General features: G+C 35.2%; 1 protein-coding gene across 1 annotated transcript in view; it reads left to right on the top strand.

Moving 5' to 3' along the window:
* The first annotated feature begins 859 nt into the window (after positions 1 to 859).
* Positions 860 to 13,521, top strand: part of LOC148942836 (signal recognition particle subunit SRP68-like) — a 58,631-nt gene continuing 45,969 nt past the window's right edge. The window contains exon 1 of the mRNA XM_089102622.1: positions 860 to 982. Within this exon, the coding sequence (XP_088958748.1) occupies positions 971 to 982 (12 nt within the window). The 5' untranslated portion in view covers positions 860 to 970. The remainder of the gene's footprint in view (positions 983 to 13,521) is intronic.

Here is a 13,521-nt window from a genome sequence, read left to right on the forward strand (position 1 = left end):
GTATTACTACAAATTGTATTATTCTTTGCATTAATTTCTTTGAGATATGTTTTAAGGAAGTAAGTTGTGTAAAAACTGTTTCTGTAGCGCAAAGCGTCTAAAATTAAAAGAGGAAAAAATGAGAGTTTGGCTCGAGAATGTCGTTTGCATATTTGCTGAGCCAGTAAAAATTTTTAAATCTAGCATTCTTGTCTTTTGGAGTGCCTCAGACTATCTACTTTCTTTAAAAAAAAATGCGACAAAAGACTGGCAGTGTAGACTGGCGCATCTGTCTCTTTTTTTTTGTTTTTTTTTCAAGGCCGGTATCTCAGAGGATCCAAAAATAGAAAAATGGGACAAAAATGACAGTATACACAGTATTTCTGGAGAAAGTGCCGAAATGAAAAAAATATTGATAAATAAACTTTTAATCTAATTTATAATAGAAAAGAGTAGATTATCCTGCTTCCAATTTTCTAGAAAACGGATGGCCTGGACGAGCTATTAGTGATGAAGAACGGGCGAGAGTGCCAGAAACTGAGATAAAGTTATGAATTTATGGTTGGGGACTATTTTTTTCTATTATATATGGGGTGTGTATTTGGGGGGTCTGTTTTCATTTTTATTCTACCTTTCTTGTTCAAAGTCCATGGCATAATCTACTGCTTAGAAAAAATAATAATGAACAGTATCCATGTTCTAGAAAAGTAGCAAGGAATTAACTGCTTTTAAAAAGTAAGTTTTTGTTGAAACTAGTGGTGACGTAGTTGCATTATGGGTATCAAAATATACCATAAATTATACCATGTTTGGGTAGAAAGGATAGCGCAAAAGTACCGCTTTTTTCGTCGACCGACAACACTTTATATACCGTTGAGTGGCAACACTGGGCTACACATCAGCAATCCATTATCCATTAGTTTCTAAATTAGGCTATTTTTAAAAGCCTAAATCAACTTGTATCAAGAGAGTATTGACTGAAGACGTCAAAATGAAAAAAGACGTAAGTATTTCGCATTACATATTTGTTATTCGGTTAAAATATCTAAATAGGCCTAAGAAAAAATCAAGGCTACTGAAGGGTTGCCTGCCTGGTAAACAGGCCTATTTTGCAGTTCATATTATTGACTTAGAAATAAAGTGAACATACCACTTGATACATTTTACGGTCAATATATACCAAATCATATTATTGAGTTTCAAATAGGCCTAAAGTGAATACACCATTTGATGCCTTTTTTAATGCTGATTACGAATATAATAAGCATTTCTATCAGAAATGAATTTCAGCCCCCCCCCTATATAGGCTATACCTAACCTAACCCTGAATTGGCATTGGCTGGGGGGGGGCTGAAATTCATTTCCAACAGAAATGCTTATTTTATTCGTAGTCAGCATAAAAAAAGGCATTGAATAGTGTATTCACTTTAGTCCTAACTCAATAATATGATTTGGTATATATTGACCCATTTTATGTTTCAGGGGGCTTGCTGAATTATAGAGTTTTGTCTATTAAGTTGTAATGGTCAGTATATTTTTCAAAAAATTGTTGGTGAGTTCTACCCATATAAAACTTCCCACAAGAACAAGGAATCTTATACACCTTTCCTACTAAATTTCCCTGAGCTAAAGCCTCCCCTGAATTAAGGAAACTACCTATTGGTCTCACCAATTGGAAAGATGTATCAATGTTATTGGCCATTTGCACAAAATTCATTTAAGCTTCTCTCCCAAACCAGGTACATTGGCCTATGGCAAAAAAATGAAACTTTCAGACAAATTTAATTCTGAAGACTGCAAAAATCTAATTACCCTACTATTAGGCTATGTTTAATACATCTTTTTTTCTATTATTTTATCAATGAACTTAATTGGGCAACTATTACAAAATAAAATATCCCTCAAATACAACAATTCAGAATCCCTAGGAACAAATTCTAAAAGTTCTATCCACTAGTGAAATCACAACTCCTTGTTTCACCAAAACATGGTGGCACAAATGAGAATTTAAATATCTCATTGTGCATGGTCTTTCTGTATATTGAGAAATGTAAATGGTAATCTCTTTTAATTATTAACATATCAAGAAAAGGCAGTTTGTCATTTTTCTCAAAGTTCACTGTAAATTTTATGTTTTTTTCAAAACTATTTAAATGTTTACAGAAAAGGTCTAAGGTATCTAAATTGTGTTTCCAAACACAAACTACATCATCCATGAACCTGCCCCAGGAACAAGGGGAGAGTCTAAAACTGTGTATAGCAGAGGTTTCAATAGAATCAATGAAAAGATTTCTCAAAAAAGGAGAGGGATGCCCGTGCAGGCAAACCAAACACCTGCTTGTAAAATTCTCCTTTAAAACAAAATAAATAGAATATTCATTCACCAGGATAACTAATTTCATAATATCCAAACTAGCCAAGGTCACATATCAAATCAAAGTACTTTTGTAATTTACTCTTTAATATATCTTCACACTTTTTTACATTGCAATTTGAATACATGAAAACAACATCAAAACTGCAGAGAATTGAATTCCCCTCCAATGCAAAATTTTTCTTAATTTATTAGTGTGATCAGTCAAATTTTTCAAATATGATTTTTGTGTTCCTAATAGAAGACACAATGCCACAGACAACAATTAAAAAACTCAATGAAAAAGAACAAAGCAAGACTGCAGCCTGTAGAAAGAAAAGATAAAAAACTAAAACAACACAGATATTTTGCCTGTATGTAAACAAGGTGCCTTCAGCACAGAAGAAACAAAGATAAAAAACTAAAAACAAATAAAACTACCACCAATATTAATAAAATACAGTTGTCGCAACTGATCCACATAGGTCACAGAAGCTAATAGAGTTACTTTGATGAGAACCTCAAAGCAACTGAGTAAGAAAGTACAAAAATGGAAATGTAGTTAATTATTCTGTTGTGAAGGAATCCTTTTGTTGGCTATCACTAAATCAACTCTTTTTAGTCTCGTTGGTAATCTCGTCCCCAGGTGATTCTATAAGATCCTATTGCCCTTACTATATGTTGGTTCATTTTTCAAAAGAATATTATACGTTGGGTCAGTATTTAAATTTTCCATATTTCTGTTTATTAAAAGATTAGTAAACATGAGTTTTTTTTTATTTCTTTAGCCTCTCTTGCCCATTAAGAAAAACCTCTATCATTAGAAATAGCCATGGCTTCATTGTATTTTACAAATTGTTCAGGATGAAAGAAAATAGGTTCTACCAAAGCTAAAACAAAAGTTTCAGGAGGCTTGATGAATTGTAGAGTTTTTTCTATTGAATTATGCTCAAAAAATCTTTCAAAAAATAGTTGGTGAAAAAAACTCATTGAAAAACAACAAAATAAGACTGTGGCCAGTAGAGAGAAAGGATGAAAAACTGAAACAACATGGATATTTTGCCTGTATGTAAACAAGGCATCTTCAGCACAGAAGAAACAAAAATAAAAACTAAAAACAAATAAAACCACCACCAATATTAATAAAATGCAATTGTTGCAAATGATCCATGTAGGTCACAGCAGCTAATAGAGCTATTTCAATGAGAACATCAAAGCAACTGAGTAAAAAAGTAAAAACTAGAAATAAAGTTAATTATTCTGTTGCAAAATAATTCTATTGTTAGCTAATTATTGAAGCAATTAATTATTTCATGCTTCTAAGATGTTGTAATATGCCCTTGTGAGAAACTTGGATAGACTTGGTGTCTTTTGATTTTGTTCAAATTCCTTAATAACATGCTCTGAAAGTTCCAACATACTCTCCCCTTTTTTCCCTGCAACATTGCACATACACTCTTTTGGCAATCTGGATATGTATAGTGCCTATTGATTTAGTTTTTCTCTCCCCTTTAATTTCCCTGAGAGTTGAAACTTTATACCTTATTCTGTTCCTGAGATATTATGTTTATGCTGCTTTGATAACCTGGATGTGCTCAAACCATTTGAAGAAATTTACCTTTAGAAGGGAAAAAGTATTCTTAAATGTGTTGATGGGTGTCATTTGGTACATACTGGGACATGTCACAGCCCAGTATGTACCATTTTTCTTTTCGTACTAAATACCAGATGACACACATTTACAAAAATCAAGCTATTTTTTCTGAATATTGTGTCAGAAGATTGCCATATAACATGACAAGATAGTTTGGATTTTGTTTGGTACCACAAGCATTAAATTATGTGGGGGAGGGGGATATTTCCCATACTTTGAGGTTGGTTAACTCAAAAACAAAAATTGTACCATACCAAAATAGTTGGTTTGGAGGGTTGAACATCAAACTAACTATTGTAGATGGTGTTTATCAATTTTTTTTTAGGTAATAGTGGATTGCAGAAAGGCACTGACACCTGCTATGTACTGTGTCCCAGTATATGCCACTCTCCCCTAACTTCTGTACTCTAAACTACAGAAGAATGGTCCCCTTGATCATACCTATCTGTGGTCACTGTACCAAGTGGGCTTAAATTGCATCTATCCTAGCACACTCTCTGTTGTATTGCATGTCACTGGGCCGTAAACACAGTCACAACCCTTTTATATTTTGTTTAAATTGTTTTAAGTGTCATCTCAATAACAGAGCCAAACAGATCCAACATTGGACCTTATTTTGCTCAAAAATGTGAATCAAGGTAATTATCTTGACTACATTTTATAACTATGATTTAAGATTAACAAAAACTACCACTGCAATGATTCTGGTATTTTTCTACGCCTTCCTCTCTTTATTTTCTGTTAATTCTGTAGAAGCCAAGCAATTTGCATAATTTATGGGTATAGCCTAAACCTAGAATTGGGACTGTTCTGAAGAAAACATTTTGAGGAAACAATTTTTGATTCATAGTATGTGGAATAATTGATATAACACATCTTGACTGAATTTCCAGTATACCTTACCCCCCAGCACCCTCCCCACTGACTTGCAAATATATAGCCCAAATCAGAAATATCCTATGTGTTTTTCTGTCTCTTGATTTTGTCAGCATGGATTCAATTTGAATGTACACAGTTTTAAACAAGAGTGACACATGGCCAAATGTATAGAAAATATACAATTCAGACTATATATTTGCACACTAGTGGGGGGGGGGGTAGTGGTGGTAAAATTTAGTGGAATTTTAGGTAAAATATGTTAACTACAATTATTCTGCATATTATGAAGGTCCAAGTGAAAAATTTGGCCAGAGTGATCAAAGACTTTAAAACCTAATTAGAGTAAAGCCAAGACAGATAGTCTTTGTGAGAGGCATAGCTTTTTAAAATTTTATAAAAAATGATTATTTTCACTTCTTCATGATAAACTATTAGCATGAAGCAGAACTAAGAACAATAGACATGCAACAAGGGCAGTGGCGTTGTTCGGGAGGGGGGGCAGATGCCCCCTCCAATAATTCAGAGAAAAAACTGTATTTCACTAAGTAACTTTAAAACTGTTGCTCATTTTATGCTTCAAATTTGCTCTTCACTTTGACCAGATAATTTTTTTAATTTATCCCAGCTCATTTTTAATATAAAAAACAGGAAAAATAGTGGTCCATTGCACTTCCTCATTAATATTTATGCAAATATATTTCCTTTGAAGTCTTATCATCAAGGAAATAGGTCATCTACTTCTTATACAACCTTAGTGTAACATCAACCTGGGAGAATTTTGCTCTTGTTGGTAGGTCTAGTGCTTGAAATGCATTATAGTGAGAAACAAGTTCAACTGATTTCAATATCTGCAATAGACTATGGTATGTTAATTTGCGTTTTAAGCTAGATTAAGCAATTATTTGATAATTGGTCTAGGCTATGCCATTCTGGAAATTCCAAGACAAACTCCTGGAAACACAACTTAGACCAAAAGGCTTCAGAAATTAAGACAAGTGATGAGTCAGTGGAATCAGTATCTACTAAGATTACTTCAGCTATCATAACTTCTTCAGAAAGAATATTTGGTTACAACCAACCTCATCCCAAGAGACAAAATTCCACTCCTGGATGGAACAATAAATGCCAGAAAGCCTACCTAGAGAAGAAAAAGCAAAAAATAACTTCTCTAGATACCCCTCAATGGAGAATAAAATAGTTTTCAAGCAAAAGACAGCAGAATTAAAAAAGACACTAAAGACGGAGACATAAGATGGATGGAGAAGGCTCATTGAAGACACATTTGGCCACAACACCCCTGTTTGAGAGCTTTCTGAAAAAGTTTCTGAATGTAGATACACCATTACAGTTCACACGCCATCAACTCAGTCTAAAAAACGGTACTGTTCCATCTTCTCATTTCAGCTTTCAAGAAGTTAGACACCATTTCAAAGCTCCAGCCTGGTGCAACTGGCCCTGATGGAATTCACAATTTGATGTTGAAAAATTTGCCAGATACATTTGTGCAGCTACTGACAGAGTTATTCAACAGATCTCTCATAGAGTTATCAACACCATCTGGATGGAATAAGGCAACAGTGATCCCATTTCTCATGGGAGGAAAAGATCCTACGCTGGCTGATTCATACCGCCCCATGTGAATCACCTCTTGTGTTGCAAAACTAATTGAGAGGGTAATAAAACAAAGAATTTTAACCTCATTATCAGACCACATCCATATTGACCAGCTTGGATTTCTCTCTGGAAGGGGCACCACAGATGCCTTAGTTAGACTAGAGCATCTGATCAAACAAAGCTTCAAAAAAGGAAAAGCAGTTCATGTAATATTTTTAGACATGGCATCCGCATTTCATAGAGTAGATATGAGGCAACTAATCAGAAAGCTATCTGTAATGGGCTTACCAGACCTACTGGTAAATTGGGTCCACCAATTTTTGATGGGTAGGGAGGTCCAGGCCTCCTTGGGGGGCTCCCTCTCAGAGGTTAAGAGGAAAGCCTTTGACATTGGAGTCCCTCAAGGGGTTGTTCTAAGTCCACTTCTCTTCTCAGTTTATTGTCATGATATTAGCCTGGAAACCATCCATTGTGCAGAGCTTTTTCTCTATGCTGATGATATTGCTGTCGCAGTTGTGGGGAGAGACCCTTTGTGCTTACAGTTAGCCTCACAAAAAGCTGTAGATATGCTATCAATTTGAGCAAAAAGTAATAATATGGTTTTCTCAAACCATAAGTCAGTTAGTGTGTTTTTCAAAAAAATGCAAAGCCTGGATGCTTTCAAACCACTGGTGAAACTGAATGGTCATGGGATTGTGGTTGCAGAATATGCACGCTTTCTGGGAGTTGTATTTGACCAAAAACTGACATGGAAACCCCATTTGGATGAACTGATTGGCAGTCTCAAACAAAGACAAAACTTCATTAATGTTCTTTGCCTTGGAAGAAGAGCAGCCCCTACAGCCTTTGCTTCAACTATTGTCAAGTCAGTGGTGATATCCAAGATAGACTATGGATCATTTATATCATCTATTAAATTTTATTATCATTTTATCATTGGATCATTTTATTAAATGTCTCCTGAAGAAACTTGACACTACCCTCCATGCAATCTTATGAAGAGCCCTTGGCTGCCTAAAATCAACTCCTATTGCAGCTATGTACTGTGAAGTGGGGATCCAGTCCCTTCACTTTAGAAGAAAATATCCCCTTGCAAGATATTTTGCAAAGAAGATAAGACTCAAGAACCACATTATCTAAAAAGGAATCATTAGCCACCACAACCCTGATGTCCACTACAAACCAACAGAGATGCCCTCTTTTCAGAGATTCCTTTGCCTTCCTGGCATTGAAGAGTTCATAGAGAATGGCAAGCTGAGTGTTAATTTGGATGATGATTCTCCCAGTGCCTCCAAAGCAATTGGCGAACTGCTTATTCCTAAGATCATCACTGGAAAAAAGGAGGACCTTCCCCAAACAGTGATGCAAATTTTATTCCTGGAAAAGTTGGCAGAATTTAATGACTACATCCAAGTTTACACAGATGGTTCCAAGACAGAAACAAATTGAAGCTGAGCAATAGTTATACCCTCCCAGAGCCTATCTCTTTCCTACCGCTTACCCCCCTACCTGACAATTTTCTCTGCAGAACTTATGGCAATTAAGCTTTCTCTTCAAGCCATATCAAGCCAAACAGAGACCAAATGCCAGAAGTATATTGTCTGCACTGATTCACTGTCAGCTCTGGATTACCTTTCATACCAGCAACTCCAAGCAAGAAATGTTGCCACTGAGATTGAAAATCTGGCTACACAACTTGCAAGAAAGGGTATATCAATTCTATTTATATGGGTTCCAACACACTGTGGTATAACAGGAAATGAACAAGCAGACCAGGCTTCAAAACAATCCTCCCATCTGGGTCCGATCTCTCAAACCCCTATTACTAGTCCTGAATTCCTGTCTTCAATCAGTTCAAAATTTTGGAGGAAGAAAAGGCTTGGCTCCATTCTTTCCATACCCAGCTCCTGGACCTCTATGATTATAAGCAGCCATCATAAGAAATGTACCTCACATCTTGCACCCTTTCAACTTGTCTCTTTCGTCTTAAATGTGGCTATGCAAAGAAAATATTAACACTATTCCATTGGCAAATGGCCACTTCTCCCAACTGCGACACATGTGGAGTGTATGAAGATATGCATCACATCATCTTCAACTGTAGAAAATATGAAAAGGAGAGGGAAATACTAAGGAATTGCTGTGAACAGGCATTTAAGGCATTCACAATGCGTTCTGTTCTGGGACATCACATGTCTCCTCCTTGGGCTAGACAACTAAGCACAAACCTTTTAGGTAGATTTGTTAAGACTACTGGTTTGGTTCATTCTCTTTAAGATTTTTTTTACCCCTATATTAGCTCATTTTAGAGTCATCACACTTAGTGTATTTTTTCTTTTATTATCTATGTTTTATCAGCTTTTTTTTAATAGTTGGCGTCTTTGACAAGAATGATGTGTGTTTTTTTCTTTTTTTATCTATGTTTTATCAGCTTTTTTTTAATAGTTGGCGTATGTGACAGGAATGATGTATATTTGCATTATTTATTTTATTGTGTTATAAATGTATTTTATTTGTTTTGTGACAAAGCAGTGCTGAATTACTCTGATTCTCGTTTTTCAACGCAGGCATTTGCTACAGGTGAATAACCCCCTATCAATAGCACAATAAGTGGTACCTGATGTGGCTCAATGAATATTGAATGAAGTGACACCCAAGCAAGCTAGTGATTACAGAAGGCACAGAATAATCGAGCAATACGAATGCATATGACCAATTGGTCAAACCCCAAACAAACAACAGGCTATCCCATAGGGCAGTGTCAAAGGAATTCAGACCTACAGAGGTCTAAGAACCTAAAATCCCGAATATTGAATGGTATTGGGCTTTTATTGCTATAGAAACTAGTTCCAGTGGCGCCAATCATTGGGGGAGGGGTATTATTCTCCTGGATTCTCCCCATCCCTTCATTTCAAAATAAATTTCTATTTGGTATTTTCATGGCAAAAAAAGAAGAAGAAAAATGGCCCCCCTCCTTAAGTTTTTTATAAGTATAGAATTGAAGTGGTCAAGAAGGAAATATGTTAAAAAAAACAATTCTTAGATCTACTTCATAATGTGTAGAATAATTGTAGTTAATACATTTTTACTGCAGCTACACTATAGTTTACCCACAACCCCCCCCCCCCTAGTATGCAAATATATAATCCAAATTACACCCATGTATTTTGCCATGCGTCACTCTTGTTTCAGCCTATGAAATTAAATAAAAAAGATATTTAAGATATTAAAGATGAATATTAAATTAAAAAATCAAGTTTTTTTTTGACAAAAGTGCACGTTGTGGGTGTTATATGGCACTTTATGATTGCCTTCACAGCTCAGAATTAGCTAGTAAATGTACTTTTAGAGGTCCTGAATTGCCCTGGAAACGTAAAGTTCCTTAATTTCGATTCCTTAATCCATCCGTCCATGCTTCTTCATATGGCAATTCGAGGCATAAACCCATCAGTTGTCCTTGTTCTCAGGGATTTATATAGGAATCTAAGAGTGCGTTCAAAACTCACATCCCGTTTTTCCCCTGCAATCGGCTCTTAATCAATCCCGATATAATCGCATTAGTTCTCGTATGAGGCCAAACTCTTCAAATGCCTCGAATATGCTTGTGATTCCTCAGTACCCCATCCATGTTAAGAAAGGGACTAGACAGGGAGCTATCACTTCCCCAACTCTGTTCAATGATAGTGTCCTGGATGCTCAGGCAAAGTGTCTTCCTTCATGCATTCTTGGGAGAATCGATATGTCTCTTATTTTTTATGCTGATGACATCTTGAATGTCAGCCGCACGATCCAGCGCATTGGGCAGAATTTCAAAATCCTCAAAGATGAATATTCAAAAATCGGGCGGTCTTTTAATCCTGAGAAATCCGAAGTTATTCTTTTCAATTGGCGAAATCCCTCTACTTCTCTTCTAAATCTGGACGGCTCTCTTGTTAAACCCAGACACCATATTACATACCTGGGCCTTCCAATTGGCACATTTATAGACCACACGTTGTTTGCTGATTTCTCACGTTGAGCGTAAAATTAGCATTTCTGACACTGGAATTGTAAAAAGCAAACTACGTTTCAACCGTTACCTACTAGCATCCATTTACAACGCCACAGCCCTTCCACATCTGCTTTACATTGCTCCTATCTGGAAATTCTTTAGTTACAGATAAAAAGCACCTACACTCAATCTTCTTCAGACTTGCTAAATATCTTCTACATTTGCCCCCTTGGACAAGAAACCGTAGAATTATTCATTTGTATAAGCTATCTGACCCTAATATTAGCATTAATAAATCTCTATCCCGTTTTCAAAGTAAGTTTAATCATCTCAGCTCACCAATTTGTTCACAATAGTTTTTTTTGTATTATTGTAATGAATTTTTATTGTAAAGAATTATTGTAAAGAATTTTTTCTCTCTATCTTTTTGTTGCTTTAGTGATTATTCCGTCTATCTACTTTTTTTTTGACGGGTAATAAATGAATAATAATAATAATTAAAATCTCTATCCTGTCCTGAAAGAAACTTTCATCATCCTTTGTCATCAATTTGTTTGCAATAGTTTGTATGTAATGTGTAATGTGTGCAATTAAGAGTATTTTTTTTTTCATGTATTTGAAGTGCGTTTGTGTCCTTTTTTTTCTTTCTTTAGTGATTACTCCGTCTATTGTACCTTTTTTTTACGGCAATAAATGAATAATAGTAATAATAATAGTTCCAGGGAAATTAGGTGGGGGTGCAACAGTTCCATATGAGACAGCACAAGAGTTTCAAAAATACAGTGTTGTATCATATTATTGGTGTTCTAAATACAGAGATTGAAAGTAAGCTAGAAGAGAACAGTTTGGGAGGTTTGAACAACTTAAGCTTAATGCTAGGTGCAAAGCAAATGAACAGAGACAGTGTAAGCTTTATGTGTGAATACTATAAGCTCGATCTTGAATGCTGCATGTCTGAGCTGCAGTCTTTTTACGGAGTTAAAGATATGAAAAATAAAAACATTCTAGAAAGAGCATCAGTTTTTGCTAAAAAAAAAATACTTTAAACGTGTGTTTCCTGTGACATTTGATCTATTTAAACTGTACCTCACTAATCCTATGAATTCTGCATTGTGTGGAAGATCTTTTTCTTGCCTTTGACGGTTGAAGACATACTGCCACAACACCACAGGGCAAGAAAGATGATCTTCACTTGCACTGTTGGCAATTGAAACAGAAGTACAAATTGACCTTGATTAAGTGATAAAGGAATTTAACATAGAAAAACATAGACAACTACAATTTTCGTAACGTCTGTGTAATACAGAGCCAAAATATTGATTTTTTTATTCCAGGATTAAGTGTGTATTGGACGTTTATTTATTTATTTTTTATTAGCGAATGGGTCACAAAAAACAACATACAAATCTCCATATAATGCTAACAACATAAAACTGCTTATAATACCAACAATATCAAAATAGGTTGCGACGCATATTAGCGTGTTTGGGATGACCCAAACACGAAAAAGAAACACTTCTACTACTTATACACTTATACACTTCCTCAGGGAAATAAAACTCTCTGACTCCTCCTCCCCTCCCCCATCGCTACTAAAGAATTAATCAACATTCTAAGGATAATAAATTTTTTTACAGGGAACTTAAAGGAATCCCACACTCATACTCTATGATTCATCATGCTTCCTTTCATATACCAACGATCACCTCAATCAACACACAAGAAATTTTTTTTTTGTACATATATTTTATGTGTACATTCGTCTGATTTTGAAATATCATAAGATTCATCTTACAATATAATATTAGACATGTAATATTTGATATGTAATAAAACTTGGAACCGAATTATATGTAATAAAACTTGGAACTGAATTATATGTAATAAAACTTGGAACCGAATTATCCTTTATTTATTGCTTTTGCTTTATGTGACCTGCTTGTTTCAATGCTATCTTTTAATATAAAGCAGCGAACCCACTACCAAATCAACTTAATAAAAGGTCATAAATAATATTTGGTACTGTTCTATTATCTGTAAAAAAGGTGATAAGTGAAGTTTGGTTAATGCAAATGAAATAAAACACAATAGGATAAAAATACAATAGTTTAGGAACAAATTTTGGCTGTATATTTGCACATTAGGGGGTGGGGGTAAAGCATAGTATATATTAAATAAGTAACCTATCTTAACCTATTTACCGTTTTTCCCCCTAAACACCAAAAAACTAAAGTTTAAATATAGTTCCCAGAGTGAGAAACCCGGAATACTTGTTTATACAGCATCAGATAGCGTCAGATTTTTTCTTTTCTTGAGTGGATGTCTCTAGTGTTTTACAGATAATAGAACAGTACCTAATATTTAAATGAATCGTGCATAATAAAAGTTTAGCGCAACAAACTTAATCTTACAGAGTCAATATCTGTTCAAAATTGAGTGCAACTGAATAGCGCAATACATGAGCCTGTTAGAATGGTGCTTGGTTCTACTATAAGATTGAGCATCCTGTGCTGGGAGGCTGGGGAATGGAGGGGGGATAGGCTCTGCAACATCAGTGGAGAAGCCTGCAGAAAAAAGTCAAATGTATATTTAATTCACCTTAGCCAATGCAAAAGCTTCTTTAAACAATACTACTGTTGCCTGCAGCAACTCATTGCTGATAATGTTAGTAGAAGCTTGATCACCAGTACATAATTTTAAGTTTATTTAATGTGTGTTTATTATATATTGTATAATATTTTGAATTTTACCTAGTAGCGTCTTCGGTAAATGGTAACTTTTCTTCAGTAGCGCTCGAATAAAATTCTCTCCCCCCCCCCCTCCAAGAAAAATGCTGGCGAATCGCCCCTGACCAAGGGTAATTCAGATAGTCTATCAGTTCTCTGAGCCATTTGAAGGCAATTGGAGACCAAAAAATTGGTCAAAATTCATGACTAACAATGTTCATTAAACTTCGCGGTAATAAAGGTGCCCTAGGTTTTTAGACTGTCTAGATTTAGCATACTGGAATTGCAGATGGTTAACCAAGACTTAGGGTTGACATATGACTAA

This window comes from Artemia sp. Qi Xiang Cuo, chromosome 16 (assembly GCF_049724085.1).
Source record: "Artemia sp. Qi Xiang Cuo chromosome 16, ASM4972408v1, whole genome shotgun sequence".
NCBI classification, from domain to species: Eukaryota; Metazoa; Arthropoda; class Branchiopoda; order Anostraca; family Artemiidae; genus Artemia; species Artemia sp. Qi Xiang Cuo.